At 41.0% G+C, this 22,918-nt stretch overlaps 1 protein-coding gene and 1 long non-coding RNA gene across 7 annotated transcripts in view; one reads left to right on the top strand and one right to left on the bottom strand.

Annotated features, from left to right (window-relative positions):
* Positions 1-22,918, top strand: part of CACNA2D3 (calcium voltage-gated channel auxiliary subunit alpha2delta 3) — an 878,040-nt gene that overhangs the window by 402,194 nt on the left and 452,928 nt on the right. For all 6 annotated transcript variants that reach the window (XM_053293293.1, XM_053293291.1, XM_053293290.1 and 3 more), the window contains one exon: positions 5,381-5,455. In XM_053293293.1, the coding sequence (XP_053149268.1) occupies positions 5,381-5,455 (75 nt within the window). The remainder of the gene's footprint in view (positions 1-5,380; positions 5,456-22,918) is intronic.
* Positions 794-3,954, bottom strand: LOC128343862 (uncharacterized). Its single transcript, XR_008315646.1, has 2 exons — positions 3,652-3,954; positions 794-1,414 (listed from the first exon to the last, which is right to left on the bottom strand). It is a non-coding gene; the product is annotated as an uncharacterized LOC128343862 (long non-coding RNA).

The following is a 22,918-nucleotide window of genomic DNA, read 5'->3' as shown; positions in this document are numbered from 1 at the left end:
AAAACAACCTGAAATAATATTTTAGTTTTTGGTATATGATATATCTTTTGTATCATCAACCACTAAATTAAAATATCCTCCAGTAATCCAATAATCTTCACCAGATTTCTCCAATTTATCAAAAACATTTCAAAGAAATATGCATTGGCTGGAATTTGGTGCATAAATAGAAGCAACAGTTTTTTGTTTTTTAAAAAAATTCAACTAAGCACCATTAATAAAAAGATATCTCCAATATAGATCTAGATCTAATTCAGAAACTGATAATTAGAATGTCTCAGTTATATTGTAAGTATTGCCACTTCTCTTGACAGTAGTAACTGGTGTGAAATATTGGTGCAAAAATTAATCAGATGATAATAATTTTGCATTGGATGCTTTTTGATGTGTTTCCTGTAGTAATACTAACTGTGGAGTTTCCTTAAATAAGGCCTTCACAGTTCTCTTTCTCTTGATAGTGTTGCCCAGTCCTTTACAGTTTTAAGTGATCATTTGTATTCTGCTATCCATTAAGATATTTTAGTAAAATTAGACTGATTGCAATGTTTGCCTATAATTCTTACAGTATTGATATGAGGCCTGTGAAGATTATTATATTAAAAGGATCTTCTTCAAAACTAATATAATATTCTCTAATACAATATGTTTAAAGGAATAAAATTATCAATAGGTATAAATCAAAATTATACCATAGTTTTTTTCATCAGAAATATTCTCTAAGACAAACAGAAAAATATGTTTATGGCCTCTGTATCTAAATCTTCTAATGATAAATAGAAACCAAAGCAATAAACTTGATACAAAACTCACTAATTTATTAACACAGCTTAATATATAACTTAATCTGACAGATAACATCTTGTTGATAGGAAGTCTAAAATTCCAAAGAAAATATAGCATTTGCATTCACATTCCATTTACAAAATTGCTACAGAAAGTATCCAATTTAAAATGAAGCATAAGAGACATTAATATTATGCATTCTTTCCCCCTACCAGATATTCTCCCCTTTCTCTCTCTGTCAAGACCTTCTTTCCCCAAAAACATGCACATGCATGTATGCATATATGTGCACAATCACACACAACTTCAGAAGAAGACATAGACAGGAAAAGACAACAGAAAAATGAGCAGGATACATAAATAAATGCCTTTATACTGGTATAATTTGAAAAAGATAAATGAAAAGAAAAAGAAAAAGAGAGCAAGAGTGGGGGAGCTTTTAAAGGCTACAGGCAGAATAAAATGAGATATGGAAAAACACTGAAAAAATAAAACATTGAACATTATGTCCTGGGTACAGTTCTTCAGATCTTCACCAATCTTCTGGTTTAAACAGACTGATATGAAGAGGCAAACTTAGTCAATGCTCTTGGTTTCTTTTTATTCTCTTGGATCCACTCTCACCTTAATCCTGAGGGTAGAGAGCAAGAAGTAACCTTCTTTTATATCTTTCATTCAAAGTTGGTTCACCATTATAGTTCACAAGAAGACCAAATGGTGAACCTGATCTATATTTTTATTTATTACACAGCCTTTCCAGAAGAAAAATATTGCATGAATGAGACATGGAGGATGTGGATATATGTGTGGGGCTGTAGCTCCATGGTAGAGACATGCTTTGCACGTGGAAGTTCTTAAGTTCATTCTCTAGACATTTCCAGACATCTGTTTGAAATTCTGGAGACTGCTGCTAGTCAGTGTAGACAGATGGATCAATGATCTGGCTCAGTGTAAGACTGCTATATATGTATATAAAAAAGAGGTGTTTTTTTAATCAGGTTGCAGAGGGTTCCATACTGTCTCCAATGCTTTTTAATATCTGCATGATACGTCTGGGAGAGAACATCAGAAGATTTGGTACAGGGTGTTATCAGTATGCTGATGACACCCAAACCATATTCTCCATGTCTTAAATCCTACCCCACTCCTTCTTTAAAAGCCTCTTTCTCTTGCCCACCTGGGAACACAATTATGACTTTAAGCTAAAATGCCTCATTGCAGTTAAATGTATTTTAGATAGTAATATTGCTTTAACATTTCTGTTTTGTACCCCCTCCTACAATAAATAAAGTTAAAGTTCTGCCATTGAGTGGGTGTCGACTCCTGGTGACCACAGAACCATGTGGTTTTCTTTGGTAGAATATAGGAGGGGCCATCTCCCACGCAGTATGAGATGATGCCTTTTTTTTATTTTGAAACTTAAAATCTTGTGTCAGTCCAGTTATTTCTTGAGTCAAAACGGTTGCACAAATTAAAAATGATGTGGGAATTAAGAGCTAATTCCCCAACAAAGCCCAAACGTTGAGGTGAAGACCAACCACCTCAGGGCAGTTCCATTAACACCGCCGCCTATTGAGATCATCTGGAGAGCTCTGCCTGCAATTGCCACCAGCTTGTCGGATGGCTACTCGGGGACAGGCCTTCTCTGTTGCCAATTCGAGGCTTAGTAATGTGCTCCCTGTTGAAGTAAGAGCTTCCCCATCTCTGTCAGTTTTAAAGAAGTTTCTTAAAAAAAACTTTTTCACCCAAGTTTTTGATTAGATTTTAATGTGATTTTAAAATTGTCTTGATGTTTAATTGTGGTTTTATTATGCTCTATTTCTTATATTGTATTTATTGTAACCTTCCCAGAGTCACAAGTTGGTATAGAAATAAAGTAAATAAATACATTTAGTTATTTAGGTATAGAAATACACTAAACAAACAAATAATAAATATATGTTCAGGTATGCATGAGAGTATTAATTGGGTATAGGCTTATTCAGAATAAATATAAAAGTTCACATAAACCAATCTTCCAAAGATGAATAAGTGTTTGCAATTTTTTTTTAAAAAAGCATAAAGTAGATTTAGGTCAGTAGGGCTGTACAGAAACTGGCCACAATATAGCTACATGAAAGAGAAGAATATCTGAATTCATATGATATTAGTAATTTCAGATTAGTATTCAGTAACAGTTGGCATGATCCAAATTAAACACCCTTGCCTATGTGCCAGTATAATTAATTAAGGATTGTCAGAGAGCATTGAACTGTCCACATGAGTGATGGAGACAGATGTCCAATATGGAGGAGGTTGCAATGAGGCTAGGCAATGAGCTTTGCTTAACTGGAGAGAGTGCAGAACAGAATGTGAGCCAAGAGTGTACACAGGCAATGTGGTTTGTAATAAAGAGTGAAACCTTGTGTTTGCAGACCCCAAAGTAATGAATCATTGTAAAACTCTATGTTCGCATGTGAAATGAGAAGAGCATTTGGACTTAATAATATGATAGTTTCATATATTGTCTGCTTGATTGTGATTCGGTTAGCTCTCACTCTGGATCTATGCAGACTAGAAAACAAATAGGTTTGGACTCTAAGCCTCTGTGTTAGCTTATTTTTCAATACAGATAAAGATATTGGGGGGAAACCTTAAGGACTAAATTAGAGACAGTGAGGGAGAAGTATTAATGCATCTCTCTCCCTCTCCCTCTCTCTCCCCACCCCCAATTGTGGAATGCATGGGTGGCATCTGGACTGACTCCTGAGTAGTCCTATTGAAATTAGGTGGTCCTTTATAGTACAAACTCTTGAGTAGTACTATTGAGTAACTTAGTCTGGATATGTATTTTCAGCTTACTTACTTTCCAATAGGTTATGAGATTACCTGAAATTCCATGTGAGTGTCCATGTGTCCGACCGTGTGTGTGTCTCTATCAACTTCACAATGCCTGGACGGAGGGGTGTAGCAATAATTAAGTGGATGGGTTCAAAGAATCCAGGCCCTCGAGTTCTTGAGGACCTCCCAGATCCACCCCTCCCTAGCTTCTTCATTATCTCCTTCACTCCAAGGGGCCTCAAGAGAGAGAGGTGAACACGGGGCCCCTTTTCCCTAGCTACGCCCCTGCCTGGCACAATATGAACTAAATCAGGTACAGTTGTAGGGACACACAGGGACACCTCAACAGCATAGTTTGTTGATTCAAGATGGTGGACGCATAAACATTTGAGGTACAAGTGGGCTAACTTGTGAACTGCCTAACCAATTTGAACCACATTTGCTACAGCTGTAGGGACACATAGGGACATCTCAGTGGCATAGTTTGTGATGATGTCATCCACCCCAATCCAAGATGGTGGACACAAACGTTTGAGGAGCAAGAGGGCTAGCTTATGGACCACCTAACTGATTCAAACCAAATTTTGCACGGTTGTAGTGAGTGACACAAAGGGAAACCTCAACAGTGTGGTTTGCAATGATGTCATCCACCCCAGTTCAAGATGGTGGACATGTGAACATTTGAGATGTAATTAGGTTAACTTGTGAACCACCTAATTGATTTCAACCAAATTTGCTACAAGTGTAGGGACACATAGGGATGTTCAAGGGCATAGTTTGTTATGGTGTCATCCACCTCAATTCAAGATGGTGGATGAACATTTGAGGTGCAAGTGGGCTAACTTGTGAACTGCCTAACCAATTTGAACCAAATTTAGTCCATTTGTAAGGGTAGTGAAAGGAATTGAAGTAGGCAGATTAGCTCTTACTAGAACAGCTTGTTTTCTTATTGGGGTAAATAGACCAGCAAGTTGATGTTCACTAGGAAAATGGCATGGAGAAAGTATTATGCCACATAATGCTTCCACATATGCCATAGTCCCAATGCATAGCACCTCTGGGTTATTTGTCCCAGTAGGAAAAATATATCACATTCCTAGTAAGGCAAGTAATAGCTGGGAGGGCCTGGAGTGGGGGAAGAATGTGCCACAGACCTGATCTGAATTACCTGTCCTCATGGCAGTAGCTTGAAAACAAAATTAAAGATATGAAGACACATTCATACATTTTATGTTGGGCTGAAAATTCTGACTTTGAGTGTTTCCCACAATAGATCCAGTCCTTAAGGATTGCTGTAAGAAGTTTCCACGCTCTGAAAGTTGGCCTGGCTTCTATATATTAACCTTCCTTCTACACACACACACACACACACACACACACACACACACATACACGTACGTACATGCAGTCATGCCATGATTCAAATACTTGCCAGGATTTGCTCAAATGAAGCAGAGGACTGGGATTTAAGTTGTGGCTGGGCTGTAGATGTATGAGGTACTTAATATCATCCAGATTTCAGCCTGGGAGGTTTTTGTTAGTCAATCTGTCTAAAATTCAGAATATTTGTATTCATACACAATGGAGTAGTTTCTGGACTATCTCTGTAGAGCTCTCTCTGTGTTAATGTTCATTCAAGGAAAGGAATAGGGAAGTGTACTTAGAAAGGATGCATTGAATTCCAATACTGCCATCCTTTGCTGTCATTAAATTAAATTGTATCATTCAAAGCCTTATATTAAATGTCCCTCTTTTGTGTTTTTTCTTCTTCTTGTAGTATAATGAAGAACTCCACTATGTAGAACCATGCCTGAATGGAACTTTAGTTCAAGCAGACAGAGCCAACAAAGAGGTAAAAAGGAAAGAGAATTACTGTTGTTTTTAATTAATGGAATCCCATCATTTGAATTGATGAAATGAATTGTTTCTTCTGCCCATTTAATAAATAGTTGTTGTTGTTGTTGTTACATTTATATCCCACTCTTCCTCCAATGACCCCAGAGCGGTGTACTACATACTTGAGTTTCTCTTTCACAACAACCCTGTGAAGTAGGTTAGGCTGAGAGAGAAGTGCCTGGCCCAGAGTCACCCAGCAAGTCTCATGGCTGAATGGGGATTTGAACTTGGGTCTCCCCGGTCCTAGTCCAGCACTCTAACCACTGTTTGATTAAGTTGAAAACCAATAGGAATTCACTCAAATATGGGGAAAAACATATTTTTGTTTTACAAACAATTGCTTTATTATTCAATAAATGATTGCTTTATTAAGTGTGCCATAATTAATTATGCCTTTAGTGATATTGTCTGTTTTCAAAACCAATATACAAAGATTACTCTATGAGGCCGTTCACTTGACCTCCAACCACTGTTCAGAAGGGATGCAGGGAAGGCAGGAGCTCACCTGCATTCCCTGGCAGACAAGCAGTGGCCATCTGTTCCTCCGCCATGCCGAGCTCCCACCTGAGTGGCGGTGTGGTGAAGGCCAGAGCTGAGAGCACTTTCCCCTCCCACAACCCAGAGTGCCCTGTGCTAAGAGTGTGGCAGCTGCTCTCATGAGGGCATTCGCCACACTTGGCACAGCCGCTCCTTCCTTCCAGCTTATTGCCAGAAATGGCAGTGGGCCGTGGGCTGGAGGAGCCTTTTAACCCAGCAGTGGTGGTTCTCACTATCACCTGCCAAGGTTAAACAAACCACAGCTTCATTTAACTTCGGCTAAACAGCGGGTTAAAAATTTGGATTAGCAGGGGCAGGAGCGCCAGGATCAGGAGCTACCCCGGCACTCCACACGAGCAACCCAACCCAGGCTGGGGTGCCCTAGTTTGGGTTGAGCTGATCGTGCGAATAGCCTTTATATACAATAGATAAAAAGAATGTTGACCACAATGAACAACAGTTTGGAATATAGATATTTAACTTCGTAGGGCAGTGTATGAAAAGCCTGAGCATAATGTTAGAGGCTGTGGAGATATATTGTCCCAAATCCCATGTGATTACTATGATTATTGTTTTTCAGATTAAGATCTGATTATGGTTATGATTAAGGTGTTTTTTTTAGATTAAATACATTGCATAAATTAAGAAAAGCAACAGTAGGACTCAACCAAATGGTGGGAAGTTTGGAAAAGAAAGGTATGGTGGTAGAAGAGTATGGGCATTTTGGGGCAGATCATCCTGGCAGAGAATTCCATAAAGTGGGTACTTCACAGGGGTCAAAAACTCTACTCTGTGTCCTCATCAGTTTAATCTCAGAGAAATAACACAAAGCTAAGTTCCAGAGCTCAGAAACGTATAGATCAGTGCAGCATCCGCTGACAGGTTCTTATGATTTTTCCAGCCAGTGACAAGTTTTCACTCAGCTTGTGTTAGCTTCCAGCTACACTGAGACAAGTTGAGCTGGTCATGTGTATGTGCGACAGTATATGTCGAAGCCAACACAGACAGGCTTTAATACGCTACCATGAAAGTAGCAATTTGTCTGTGGTGGAGTGCCAAAAGCCAATCCAGACCCCGCAATAGAGTATTTCATTATAAATGTCTTGGCGATTGATCACCATGGATCTTGAAAGGGTGGCAGAGGGGCTGTAGCTATAGATTAGACTGGAGGGGTGGGGTGAGGGCGGGTGAGTCCTCCCAGGTATTATCTGGCAAAAAGCTCTGCTTTTCTAGTCAAGTTTGCTTGAGAAAGGAGAGATTCAGCCTATTTTCTAGGACCTGGGGGCTGATTGCTAAGAGTTTTGGGAGCAGAGCTTAGCTGTGGGGGAAGGATCTGTTGAGCAAGTGTAGACAGGGTGGGACAGTGAGAGATTGAGTGTAAGTTGAAGTTTAGAGTACAGAGGCTAGATTGTGAACAATGAACTTTCAAGTTCATGATAGTTCTATAACCATGCACTGTAACTTAGCATCACAGCTGAAATAACTGTCATATATATATATATATATCACATTTTGAAATATGGCAGATATACATTCTAACTGCCCAATCCTTTGTATTTTTACTCGGACATAAGTTCTGCTGAATTAAGTGGAGCTTACTCCCATGTATGTGTGAATAGGCTGTACACAAGAATGTTCCATAAGTGAACTCCAAAATTGTTCTATAATCTCACTTTGATCAATTACTGGTTTTCAGATTTCCTTACTATGTGAAATTTAGCTGTGTGTGCAGTTATAATGAACTGATTTTAACAATCTCGAATGTAGGCCAGTTCCGATGATATTTCACCTGGCCCAACCCTCTCAGTTTCATGGGTAAGGAGTGTGGGCATGCATATCTCTTTCCTGTATGTGATGCACCATCCCTCCATTGCTTAATTGTATGAGGGGCAGTTCACCTGAAGTGACTCTCAGTGTCCAGATTAATACTCTAATCTGTGCATTGAGAGGCAGTTTGGACAAAGCACTCCCCACATGATGGTGCAGTGGTAGGCTGGATGAAGGGAGACATCTGCTACTCCCTACACCTAAGAAGACTGGTTTGCATATCATCTGAACTGATCATATGACAGATCATAACATTATTTGCCCATTAAATTAGCAGATGCAAAAATGTGCCTGAAAGGTATGCCCCATTCATAATATTCTGACCACCTTGAACTGCCCCTCCCCCATGAAACTTTGTCAACACTTCCAGAATTCATAGTGATTACTTTGGACCTGGGAAATAAACACAGAGATAATAACCAACATAGGTAGACTTAGGCATGTGCTGTATGTATATACATAATCACCTCAGCCTGTATCAGTATACCTGAAAATCAACATGAACTTATTGAAAACTGTGCCATTAGTTGAATGGTTGCAAGAGCAGACCTTTTCTTACTCAATTGTTTTCCAGTCCCATACTGGTTATTGTGGGGCTCAGAGGACTTTGCCTGTTCCTCATTCTTATGTCTCTCTCTGCCTGCTCCAGCAGATAGAAACATGAATCAGTTGAATGGGTCATGGTAGGGATGTTCCCTCATCATACTCCAGAAATAGTAAAGATGGTCCTTAACATTCACCTTTGAAATCAGTATTGATGAACTAACACTACCCCACAGCAGCTTTTAGGAAAGATCAGCAATGGGGTCATAGCTCAGTGGCACAGCATCTGCCCTGCATACAGAAGGTCCCAGATTCAATCCCTGGCATCTCCAGTAGGACTGGGAAAGACTCCTGCCTGAAGCCTTTGAGGGTCACGGCATGTCCATGTAAAACTATTCAGCTGGATGGACTGATGGTCTAACTCGATATAAGGCAGCTTCATATTTCCCCAAGAAGTTAGGGCCTTATGACTGTCTCTTGGTGAAGTTATAAGAAATGGGGTCTTGAATTGGGCCTCTGGTAGTGAAACTCCAGAGCAATGAGGGCCACTTGCATGCAGCAGGAATTGCTGGACTGCGCTCTGCTACAATGCAGCACTATGTTGTAGTTCCTGTCCTCCCTGAGCTTGCTTTAGGATACTCCCATTACAGTTTGACAGGTGTACCACCCAGGGGCATAGCAAGGTTGGAGTGGGCCCATAGACAAGATTTTAAAATGGGCCCCCCCACAAAGTCCAGGGCCTCCGCACACCCCAGGCCCCCAAGGATTTAAGTCTGATATTCCAAAATAAGTATGCTGCCTGCAAATACATTTCACTGAATACACACACACACACGTCACAATATATAGTGATATACATTGAGTACTATACATTTGTATTACTTTTAATGCCTAGAACACACTAGAAAGATGAATTATTAAAATGGGCCCCTCGCTGCAGATTAGCAAAGGAGACTTTCAACCATGCAGGGTGAACCTATGTTCTTCTGAGGTGTGAATTCTCATTCTATCATAGCAAATGAGATTTTTTTCAATTAAACAACTCTCATGACCCCACTTGCACTTTTTCACACTTTCCTTTACTATGAATAATATGAGGAAGTAATCAATTTAGCACACTTCACCTTATGAAGACAAACCTCATACAAATAAATTCACCATAATTCACCCCTCTGCCCAATCACTCTTAAATTGGGGATGGGTGGTAGCCTCCAGCCATCAGGCACTATCTACCAGCCCACCCCACTCCTTTGGGGCAGATCCACTTTCTGCCCCCAATCTGCCCCAAAGACACCCAAACTTCAAAAATTCTCAAAAAATCAGCCCTCTGCCCAATCCCCCTGAAATTGGTGTGGTAGCCTCCACCCATGAGGCACTACCACCCCACCCCACTATTTTGGGGCAGATCCACTTTCTGCCCCCAAACTGCCCCAAAGACACCAAAACTTCAAATATTCCCCCAAAATCACCCCTTTGTCCAAACCCCCTGAAATTGGGGTGGTAGCCTGCACCCATGAGGCACTACCACCCCACCCCACTATTCTGCCCCAGCCCCCACTTTCTGCCCCAATATGCCCCAATCTGCCCCAAAGACATGAAATTTTCAGAAATTTACCAAAAATCAGCCCTTTGCCCAATCCCCCTGAAATTGAGGTGGTAGCCTGCACCCATTAGGCACTACCACCCCACCCCACTCCTTTTGCCCAAATCCCATGCTATGCCCCCGAACTGCCCCAAAGTCACTAAAACTTTAAAAATTCACAAAAAATCAGGACTTTGCCCAATCCCCCTGAAATTGGGGTGGTAGACTCTACCCATTGGGCACTACCACCCCACCCCAAAATTTTGCCCCTGGGCCCCTTTTTACCCCCCCGAATCGATTCAGATTCGGATTCGGATTAAATCCGAATCCGAACCGAATCAAGGGTGATTCGGGTGACCCAGATTCGGGCACAAAACAGAACGGGGGTGATTCGGCTCGGGTCCGAGCCGAATCACCCAAAAATCCGAATTGCACACCCCTACTACAACTTTTAGCCTTGCAGGGATCAGGCGACTGAGTCAGCAGCGCCAATCTGATCTGGTATATTCCAGCTTGGCTCCCCAGTTTGAGACCATAAGAACATAAGAACAGCCCTGCTGGATCAGGCCGAAGGCTAGCATCCAGTCCAGCATCCTGTTTCACACAGTGGCCCACCAGATGCCACTGAAAGCCACAGGCAGGAGTTGAGGGCATGCCCTCTCTCCTGCTGTTACTCCCCTGCAACTGGTACTCAGAGGCATCCTGCCTTGGAGGCTGGAGGTGGCCTTTAGCCCTCCAACTAGTAGCCGATGATAGACCTCTCCTACATACAGTTATCCAAACTCCTCTTAAAGCCATCCAGGTTGTTGGCTGTCACCACATCTCGTGGCAGAGAATTCCACAACTTCATTATGTGTTGTGTGAAAAAGTACTTCCGTTTGCTGGTCCTAGATTTCCTGGCAATCAATTTCATGGGATGACCCCTGGTTCTAGTGTTATGTGAGAGGGAAAAGAATTTCTCTCTATCCACTTTCTCCATACCATGCATGATTTATAGACCTCTATCATATTTCCCCGCAGTCATCTTTTTTCTAAACTTGCCTCATAAGAAAGGTGCTCTAGGCCCCTGATCATCTTGGTTGCCCTCTTCTGCAAATTTCCAGTTCTACAATGTCCTTTTTTAGATGTAGTGACCAGAATTGTACACAGTACTCCAGGTGTGGCCGCACCATAGTTTTGGGCATTATAATATTAGCCATTTTATTTTCAATCCCCTTCCTAATGATCCCTAGCATGTAATTGGCCTTTTTCACGGCTGCCACACATTGAGTCAACACTTTCAACGAGCTGTCCACCACTACCCCAAGATCCCTCTCCTGGTCAGTCACGGACAGCTCAGATCCCATCAACATATACTTGAAGTTGGGGTTTTTTTTTGTCCCAATGTGCATCACTTTACACTTGCCAACATTGAACCACATTTGCCTCTTTGGCACCCACTCACCCAGTTTGGAGAGATCCTTTTGGAGCTCCTCACAATCAGTTTTAGATTACACTACCCAAAAGAGTTTGGTATCATCTGCAAATTTGGCCACCTCGCTGCTTACCCCTGCTTCTAGATTACTTATGAATAAATTTAAAAGCACTGGTCCCAGAACAGATCCCAGGGGAACCCCACTTCTTACTTCCCTCCATTGTGAAAACTCTCCATTTATACCTACCCTCTGTTTCCTGTCTTTTAACCAGTTAGTAATCCACACATGTACTTGTCCCCATATCCAATGACTGCTAAGTTTCTTCAGGAGTCTTTGATGAGGAACTTTGTCAAAAGCTTTTTGGAAGTCCAAGTATACTATGTCAACTGGATCACCTTGATCCACACATTTGTTGACACTCCAAAGAAGTCCAAAAGGTTGGTGAGGCAAGATTTACCTTTGCGGAACCCATGCTGGTTCACTCCCAGCAGGGCCTGTTCTTCTATGTGCTTTACAGTTTTATCCTTAAGAATGCTTTCCATCAATTTGCCTGGAATGGACGTTAAGCTAACCGGCCTGTAGTTTCCCGGAGCACCCCTGGATCCCTTTTTGATAACCAGTGTTACATATGCTACTTTCCAGTCCTCCGGTACAGAGCCCGATTTCAGGGATAAGTTATATATTTTAGCTAGGAGGTCGGCAATTTCACATTTGAGTTCTTTAAGGACTCTTGGATGGATGCCATCTGGCCCTGGTGATCAGTTTTTCCAGACAGTTTAGAACATCATCTCTTGTCACTTCTATCTGACTCAGTTCTTTAGCCTCCATCCCCGAAAAGCCTAGTTCAGGAACAGGTATATGCTCAGTATCCTCTGCCGTGAAGACGGACACAAATAACTAATTTAGCTTCTCTGAAACCTCCATACCCTCCTTAATAATCCCTTTCACTCCCTCAATGTCTAATGGTCCAACTGCCTCCCTGGTAGGTTTCTTGCATCTGATGTATTTAAAGAAGTTCTTGATTTTCCCCTTGATACTTTTAGCTAATTCTTCCTCAAACTCTCTTTTTGCCTCCCTTATTGCCAACTTGCATTTCTTTTACCAGAGTTAGTGTTCCTTTCTGTTCTCTTCATTTGGACAGGCCTTCCAATTTTGGAAGGAAGTCTTCTTCCCTTTTATGGCTTCCTTGACTTTACCTGTTAGCCATGCTGGCATCCTCTTGGACTTAGTGGTACCTTCCCTCCTTTTGGGTATACAATCTAACTGGGCTTCTAGTATTGTGGTTTTGAGTAAACTCTATGCACTCTGGAGTGAAGTGACTCTCCTGAATTTCCCTTTCAGCTGGAGAGTGAAGTGAATCTCCTGATTTTCCCTTTCAGTTTCCCAGACCACCTGGAGTCCTTCCTGAATTTCTGCCGAACATCTGTCTTGCCTACTTGCTTCCAGGAGGTATGGGGCCACAGAACCACAGAGTGCTCTTTTGGTTCCACAGAAGGACCAAGACAATTTTATCAAGATGAGCCTGGACAGCCAGATGCTCATGGGTCCATGGCCCCCACAGGCAGATTATGGGTTCTTTGGATGAAGCTGTGCCTTTCCAGGGCTTCAGGCAGGCTCTGAGCAGCACTATAGCTTTTACTTTCAGTCTGGTCTAGCATTTCCTGGTCTCAGGTGTTGCTGATTCAGAAACCTCAAAAAATACTGTTTCAAGGCTGCTTGAAATTCTTCCATTTGATTAACTGATCAAAATTCTCTCTCTCTCTCTCTCTGTCTCTCTGTGTGTTGGTGGGATGTTTATCAGCTCCTCCAATAAGCATGAAATTCTCATGAAGCGGCCACAGAAATACATAGAATGGAGAGCCCCTCAAACAGATTAAAATGAAATATGTAGCTGAATGGTATATGAAGTGTCTGGGAATGTTGCACTGATGGCGCCATGTGCATCACAAAAAAGGAGTCATGTCCTAGGGCATGCTACTTACTTATTATAGAGTCTGTTATCAGACAGCCAAAATATCACCAATATAAGCATTGTTGGTTCATACCATTCCTGTCAACATTCATACCATTACTACAGTTTCATTCTAAGTGCTCTTTACAAAATTCACTCATTTTTAGTCTTTCTTTTTTAGTCTATGCATTGTATGTTTCCAGAAAAGCTGTTCACAGTGCTCATTGTTGTAACAATATTACCAAGAACTTACCCAGCCTGCCAGAAGATAATTGCTTTCAGTATCAGAATGTAAGCAAAGTAAAGGGTGGTGCAGGCAATCAGATACACATGAAGTGGTCTGGAATTCTTGGCAGCTTTAGGACATTTTAGCCAAAACTCTTTGTAACTGCAGCTGAGAGAAAAAGTAGTGCTGGGGTTTCAGTGAATTAGGTGACTGGGTATTTAAGTAGGGTGGAACAACCATCTGCTGTTGACATTTGTACAAATTTTCAAGATCACAAATCCTTTTCTTTAGACATAAAGGAAAAATGGAAGCTAAACGTGAGTGTACTTGAAAATAAGAAAGGTTTCCTTAGTATACGTAGGTACTCCAGGTAGTAAGCATTGTTGACAACAAGCACATCAAACAGATATGACCACTAAAGGCTTAAATGTTATGCTAGGGGGATACAAATTGTTATCTTGGTCCCTAAAACAATAAACCCTGTTTTATCCATTGCTTTTCAGTGGTTCAGAGGAGTCATTAACTTGATTTCCAAAGATGGGTTTTTTGAAAACATTGTGGGGATTTGTGGAGATGTGGTTGAAATCTCCCAAACTGTGTAGGCATCCACTTCACACAAATAGCTTCCCAAATATTGCTGTGCAACACTTATATACAAGATGGCCACCCATGTAGCAGGGTGAAAGAATAAATCTGATCCAAGTTTGCTGTTCTTTCAAGAACAGTTCCAGATTGTTTTAGGTTGGGAGTTGTGAGATGTTGTGGTTCCTGTGTGGGCTGAAATAATAGGTGGACAATCAGGGATGTATAAATAACATTCAGAAAGAGGGCTGTTCTATCAGTTTCTCTGCTATGGCAGCTCATAATTTCACAGCCCGCCCTATAATATAGTACATTTATCTGATGCATTGTCCTTCATACGGATGTGCAGAACGTTTCAACATTGAAACGTTTTGACTCGAAATGAGCTATTTTGAGAGTTTTGAGCTCAAAACCAAACAACCTTTATATAAAGGGCCTCTTTCAAGCTCAGAGCAGAACAACCTCATTTTGATCGAACCATTTTGACATTTCAAGCACCGTTTTGGAGGTCTGTTTTACTCTTGCTGATTGGTTTTCTGGCACTGGCTTCCAATTGGCTTGTGATCTCCTTGCTTTCTGGTTTGCTTGTTATTTTACAAAAGTGCTGTCATGGACAACTATGCCCCAATTGGCTGTGGGGGCGGGGGGAGGATGGAGAACACAAGAGAAGGGAATTTCAAAATTTATTCAAAGAGACTCGGAAGCAGAGAGAGCCCTCATACTGTGCTTCTTCTATTGAAGAAGAGGATACATCAGGAAAGGAGGAAGGAAGGTTTGATTTTGTGGTTTTCTTTTCTCAGCAGTGTGCTACTGCTGCTTTAACTATCTGGTTTTGCTGGATCTCAGATTGACACAGGCAGAACTTGGGTGCCTTCCTTCCTGGAATTGTGGTTTGTGACATAGTGTGGTGAGAAATGGCCAGTGACAGCTTTGTGTGTGTGTTTGTGGTTGTGTGTGTAATATTGCTTGGTGATTGATGTCTGGCCTTGAGACTAACTTGTGCTTCACTCACTGCTCTGGTCTGCTCTGCAATCTGCATTGTAAGGTATACTCAGTCAAAATGTGTTTGAAGTTGCTCTAGTTGAGCTTATGTCTATGATTGCTGCTAAGTAAGGGTGATGCTCCCCTCCTATGGTGGGTTGATAATAAGCCCTTGCTTATACACCCCCCCCTTCATTTCTTGCCCAAACCCCAAAACAGATCTCAGGCAAGGGTTACACATGCTCTACATTCTTCCTCAAAACAATGTTGAAGCTTAGAATTGAGCTCAAAGCAAGTTTTCTCTCTGTCCAATCCCTTCCTCCAGTGATGTGGAGGAAGAGATGTGAGAAAAGAAGGGAGCAAAGCTAGTTGAAAAGTTTCTTGCTGCCCTCCTTTCCCCTCACAGTTCTTTGCAAGTTCCAACTTGCAAAATACATTAGTTATCAGACTTCATATGCTGTTCAGGAAAGCTACCAGTGAGAATGAGGGGGAGGGAGTGGCAAATGTCCAGTGGCCAACAGTGAATAAGGACCACGAGCCCCTCTACCCCAGCTCTGCACCGGGCTCTTGCTTTCATAATGCCTGTCTGCTGGGAAGCATGCGCTTCTGGCTACCTTGATGACTGCACTTGGTTGCAACTCTATGCTGGTTGCTCTCTGGTTGATTTGACGGGCCTGATGATGTCACCAAGCCGGCACAGCCATGGCATGTAATGGCTGCCCCGATCCCAGCAAGAACAGCTGGCCCCTTTAAATCAAGCACCACCTGATGTTTTCTTCCCACTCCCCATCTTATTTTTGCCCTTTGGCAAAAGTAGCAAGTCTCTTTGTATGATTATAGAACACAATACACTTCATTTAGTTCATCCCCAAAAGGAGGCAAACAAAACGATAGAAACTATCACAGGGCACATTTTTCTACAAGAGGAATGCTTCTGCAATTAATCTTCAGACTACTCAATAGTCTCATTACCATGATACCCAGCACTAATTAATAAGTACATAATGGAATAAAGTGGCATTATGCAAGCTGTCAGTTTGCCATTGCTTGACTCCAGTTGGCAAAAGCAGCACATTCAGTCTGTCAAAAATAATTCAGATCAACAGGCAAATTGCAAAGTCAGTAATATAGTCTACTCTTTTTCTTAGACATCATAATGAAAGCATTACTTCCCAGTCCTAAACATGGATGTCTTTCTGCAAGATCTCAAAAAGAAGAAAAAAATAGAAAGCAGATGCCCAACAGAGTTCTAGTCACCATATCTCTGAAAGATATTGTAGGAAAAAGGGCAGAAGAGAGCAACCAAAATGATTAGGGGGCTACAGCACCTACTATAGGAAGTAAGGCTACAACATTTGGGGCTTTTTAGTTTTTTTAAAAGGCAACTTAGGGGAGATGTGATAGAGGTTTGTAAAATTATGCATGGTGTGGAGACAGATTTTCCCCCTCCTCTCACAATATTAGAACCAGGGGTCATCCCATGAAACTGATGTCCATGAAATTTAGGACTAACAAAAGGAAGGACTTTTTCACACCAAGATGTGGTGATGGCAACCAACTTGGATCGCTTTAAAGGGGCTTGGAGAAATTCATGAAGGACAGTGGATACTAGACTTGATGGCAATAGGCTACCTCCAGCTTCAGAGGCAAGATGCCTCCAAACATCAGTTGCAGGGGGGCAATGGCAGGAGAAGAGGCATACTTTTATCTCCTGTTTCTGGGCTTTCCATCTGGTGGTCCTCTGTGCAAAACAGGATGCTGGACTAGATAGCTCTTAGTGCTGATTCAGCAGAGTACTTCTTAGAGACCAGGTTTCTTTATCCATGGTGCAAAAAACAGACTAAAATTCACCTCTTCGTGGTTGCTGAGTGGCAGGAAATGGTCCAGAAATGACTTCCAGTGTCACTCCCAGCTGCCATTTTACAAAATTTTGAAGATTTTTCTGTTTAAAAACCACATTTTCTGGTGAGTATTCATCAAATATTCAGAGAGCTGGGTAGTTTGGGGGGCATTTCTGGAGCCCTGGAGCCATGGAGAGCAACATACTGTTCATTTCTACTCTTCCCCCTTTTGGGGGCATATTGTGTGTGTGTAGGAACCAAACCCCTAGATTCCCATAAGGGTAAGGTTCAGTGTTCTTTCTCATTCTTTTCACCTGTGTGTGGAATGAGTTTTGTTCTGGGCAGAAGTATCAAGGCAGTATGTGTTCACATGCATTCAGAGTGGTTCCTTCCTGATTAAATCTGAGTGGGATCCAAAATTATTTATTTATTTATTTATTTATTTAACATATTTTATACGGCCCAAAACATACGTCTTGGGTGGTTTACAACAAATTAACTGAGTGTACATCAAAAAACATGTGAGCATGGGCACAGGTGCACACCTTAGACGTAGAGATGTGCAGGAACCTGTTCAGAGGCCCTTTTATGGTTGTCCGGACAGGTTCGAACACTGGGGGAGTTCGGCGTTTGAAGGCGGGTGGTTTCACTTTAAGGGTGAGGGAGGGTGCACTTACCCCTCCCTCTGCTTTCAGTGTCAGTAAAAGCCTTCAGGGCAGCAGTGTACCCCCTGCTGCTCATTCCCCCTCTTCGGCTGGAAGTCGCCGGTAGTACCAGGCGCACGTGTGCACATCGTGCTTGCGCACGTCACAATCGAGCGCACATGTCTGACGTGTTTGCACACGTGCCCGGTACTGCCTGCAATGTCCAGTCAAAGAGGGGGAAGGGGTGTCAGGGAGGTACACTGCCACCCCGAAAGCTTTTACTGACACCAAGCACCAGTGTGGGAAAAGCAAGGGGAGGGGTAAGTGAACCTTCCCCTGCCCTTAAAGTGAGTCCCCCCCCATCCGGTTCCGTGCACATCCCTACTTAGAGGGAACACTGGTAAGGTTCCTTTATTTGTGGTTTCTGTACTCAAGGTTATAGGCAAGAACAGAACCCCCACAAATAACGAGGGTCACCTCTAATGAAAATGGCAATACTGCACAGGCCAGGTATACCCCTTCTCCTCCTGAAAGTGAAAGTGATCATGACAAATCTGCCAAGAAAACCAACAACCCCAAAACAAAACAAAAGTTTTATGATCCCTTATGTAGAGTCACAACCACCCATTACTGAAGTATGATTTTATGATAAAGTAGCATGCAATCATTAGTTTTGCCAGGATGGCATGGTTTATTTGATTCAAACACACTGTGAAATCCCATATGACTGCCTTTCCCATTATCTTCCATGATAGCTAGCCACATTTCCAGAAAAACATCAAGAGCATTTTATTTGGTTTGACTTGTAATTGTACATCTGTCTCTATTGGATTGGATCCAAAGGTATCTTGCACTTGACTGAGTATTTGGAAATGCACATACAACTGCAGTGAGGAGAAAGGAGCAGGAAAGCTGAACTCTACTCATGCTTCTCTGGATCCAACCCAATGTATTATACTAAGTCTCCCCTTTTTACCATTTATTCATAGGGGGGGAAATGAAATGCTGTATTTGGGGACACATTGTAGTGGGAGAAAAAACCTTCTCACCAGCTCTGATAGTGGAAGGTCCAGTCTTCACAGACCAATTGAGTGAAGGCCAAACCATCACTGGGTCTTCCATTATCTTTTTCTTTGATTAAAAGAACATTTTAAATTTTAAAATTTTAATGTGTTTTTATCTGTTTTATCTTTTAATGAATTTTAACGTTTTATATTATATTTTTTGTTTTAATTTGGTACACGGCCTTGAGATTTTTATACTAGGAAGTATATAAATTCAACAAACAAACAAACAATTTTTTTTTAACTGTGAGGATTTGGAGCCAGATAATAGCACTGGATAGGCTGGGGTTAACTGTTTTCCCCGTGCCACTTTCCTGACTTAAATGACTTCTCCCCACAAGCCCTTATTAATTGCAGCTGCTTTTAACAAAGAAAAAGTCATCAAGATATCTGATCATGGATTTCCCATGTTATTTTTGTTTGGCCCTGAGGTGCAGTGTTACTGTCTATGCTCACTGCAGCACTCCCACCCCCAGGGATCAATGCTCTATGTAGGTTCTCACGCCACATCCACTCCACCCATCATAATTGCAAGCATTTTACAATTAGAAGTCATTCCAATAATTGGGTTTTTTAAGGTTTAAATTGTATCCAATGTAGCTTAGAGCACTGCTCACTAGTCAGTTTATGAAAGACAGCATTTGAGAAACATCTGAATCAAGCAAAATGTGTTCATCAAATGTGTAAGTGGCAAATTTAGTGTTAGATGTGACAAGGTGATGTTAAAAGTGTTTGATAAGTTTACATGAATAGCATACACTAAAACAAACTTAGAAAACAAACAGGCCACCTAGTCTCATGCTGTTTTATTAAGATGTGTGATTTCTGTTATTATAGAGCTTTTTTTTTTAAGTGTATGACTGTTTATGAAATATTCATGCTGTTTATGAGATATCAACTGAGTTTCAGTTTGAGATTAACATATAATAATTTCACATAGAATTCCTTTCCCCCCATTATCATTATGCTGGCATCTGAGTCCTGTTCCAAGTGGATCCCTTAAATGTGTTCGGGGTTGTTAATATAGTTCCCCAATCATCACCCTATCACTCATGTGATAGTTTGATGTGTTTGTGTGTAGAAGTGTGAAACTTCTACACAGAAGTTTCCTTCTGTGTAGTGGATACATATGCATATGTCTGCATGTGTGTCCTATTTGCATAATCAAGTCCCTGCCACAAACCCAACTCAGGTAAGCAAACTGTGTCAGAAAGGTACAAGGTCTACATATTCTACAGGCCATACATACTAATAAATATGGGATGGGAGCACACATGGGCCTGAGCCTACATGCTAGGTGATCTTTGTGAACTGCCTGTTATGCTGATCACTGATTTGTGTGTCTGTTTTAAGGTGGAGGAGTCACCACCATGGAATTAGTCCCTTTTAAATGTCCTATGTTATGAGAGCACACTCTATGTTAAGATTACAAATTGCCATGTCCTGAAAACTGCTGTAGAAGGAATGTAGGATCTATATCTTAGACATGTGCAAGTGCTTCCAGAAATGTGTTGGATTTCACTCCTCCCCCCATCTCCAGACTGCAGTTCTTCAAAAATCAGTCCCAAAATTTTCCTGAGTATTGTAGGTGATTTTTCATGTGGCGCTGCAGAGAAAAGGGGCTTCAGTGAAACTATTTGCACATCCCCTTAGATTCTATCTGAAATGATCCTAAGAGCTGGTAACTTGTGATCTTGTTGTGTGGAGGCATAATCCATGAAGCAATGGATTTTACTTTTGCAAAAAATTAGGGGATAGCAATCTTATGGTTACTCATCTCCCTCTAAAATGCCCATGTAGACTGACCTAGCATGTTCAATCAAACTTGAAGTTGAATTGTTTCAAGAGAGAGTTGTAAACAATCTTTCTAGAATGCAAGAATCTGAATTTGTATCATCCGTGTTATGTTAAAATTATTTTTATAGCTAAGTAGTCAAAAATAAGAGTATACACCTAGGCAAGGGCAAGATAATTATATGATCTATTGTTTTAAAACAAAATTATATTTATATAGTACCAGTCTGGTTTATAGTTTTGCTATTAATCTGGTCTTGCTTTTCAACATATCAATTTGCAAAACATTTTCCCCCCCGCCCCAAATGGGACATAGTGTAGACGGTATTTTATCATTGTCTGTACTTTTGCAACCAAATTGCAAACATGTGCAATTGCCTAGCTTAATACTGGTTTCCTTGGGCCAAGAGGTTTTCATGTTTGAGAAACTCCATATTATAGTTTCCTACCTCTTAGGAATTATATGACTATCTGATTTAATGCAAGTGCACAGTTAAAGTAACAGCATCCCAATTTACATTCTTTTAAAAGAAGAATTAAAAAAACCTCACTTTCTTCTAAAAACTTCCAGGTGAAATTTAAGCTGACAGACCAATGGATACATAATAAATGAAATCAGAAACCTGTCTATATTGTATTGTATTTGTGACAGTGAAAGTTCTTATGCCATTTGGTAGAGCTCGTGTGATGGTCCAGAGTCTGTGGTTTGCAGTCTGTGAGGAAACATTATCAGCATGGCATTAAAATATCCTACAGGGACAAGCTGAACACTAGGATGAGCTTGAGAAACAGAGGAGCTATATAGCAATTAATCTAGAGGGAAGGAGGTTGAAGGAAGGGTACAGAGTAGACAATGGATTGAGAAAAGGAATCTCAAGGAGGGTAGATGAAGAATGAGGTGGTGGGCTAAGGGGGAAGGAAATGACTCTGACAAGTGACTCTGAAGAAACTTAATTTCATGATCAGCAAGAGCTGTATTCTCTGAGATGAGGGAGAGAGAAGCACCAGGGAGGCAAGTCAAGAGAAAGGGTGGCTAAAGGAAATTGAGGGTGGGTGGGTGAGTAGCTGAGAAGCAGGAACTGACCTGGCCATGACACGGAGAAATCAGCTGCATGTTCAGTGCTAGCCTTTACAGACAATTTATTGTCCTAAGAGGACAATAAGGACCAAAAAGCTGTGGCGGTGGTTGTGGGAGTGGGAGGATCCTAAATTTCACATAGTGATTTGAAGTAACCAGCCAGGTTTTTTGCTACATGCTTTTAGTATGAAATAGAATGGGGTGAACAGTGGGCTGTACTATTTTTGTTTTTGTGTGTGTGCGCACACACACACACACCCCACACACCCCATATACTAGTATAGTATACTAGTGCTATAATTCTTTCCTTTAAATGAGTTATTCAGTATTAGAAATATTAAAAAATTATTATCATTATATTAGGTTCCTGTCACATCTTTTACATGCTTTGTTTGAAAAACTGTTGGAGACAATGTCTGTCTGTCACTAAAGAAGATTTTTGTTACTTGGCATCCGATCAAATCTTTCTAGTTGCATTTATTTTATTCAGTGGCCTTAAAAAAAATCTCAGCAGGCAAAAAATTCAATTACCCTGAAGATAATCCAGTTACATCTCAAATTGACCAATGTAATATGTGCTAAAAATCAATCTTCAGCTGGTACTGTCCTAAATCTATTCTTATGATTAAACAGACACTTTTAAAAATGTGGTACCCTTACAGCGGACTGCTAACTTCAACTGGGCCAACTAGTTTGACCATTCTTAGTAGCTACTGATTGTATAAACAGTCAATAAAGTGTACAAAGTCAAACTGTTTGACTTTTATGGTTCTTCTTATTATGGTTCTTACTTTGGTTACAAAGAAGGTTGGATTTGCATGCCAAGTTAGCAGAAAGTGGTTGGTCTATGGGAATATCAGCATGTGGACACATATACCCTCTTTGATTTCCAGATGATTATTCTAGTGTCAGTTTGAGAAGGTCTAAGAAAAAGTGTTATAGATAATGAAATAAAATCACCCCCCTTCGCCCCCCTTCCCCCCTTCATTTGATTCAGCTTTAGCCTAATAAACAATGACCTATCTACAACTTTTACAGCTGAAACTTCATGTTTGTTTTTCAGGACATTTGCAATTTGGCTAGCTAGGCTTCCTCTCTCTTTCTCAAGCATTAGTGAAGGGAGTTAAGTTTACATAAAAGGGGTTAATCATAAATCTGACTTAAATTAACTATAGATCAAAGAAGGAAAAACAAACAAGTTCTACATGACAACACGATTCTTATTAAGAGAGGACTGGAGTGATTTATTTCTCTAGTATGGATTTTGTATAGTCATGAGGAATGTTAGGATAAAAAAGATGAAACTTTGATGCATGTGTAGGTTGCTACCTTAGCACCTCACCTGACTCTTCTG

The sequence above is a fragment of the Hemicordylus capensis genome, chromosome 2 (assembly GCF_027244095.1).
Source record: "Hemicordylus capensis ecotype Gifberg chromosome 2, rHemCap1.1.pri, whole genome shotgun sequence".
Lineage (NCBI taxonomy): Eukaryota > Metazoa > Chordata > Lepidosauria > Squamata > Cordylidae > Hemicordylus > Hemicordylus capensis.
Note: the sequence above shows the minus strand (reverse complement) of the source record. Positions and strands in the feature narration are given on the sequence as shown.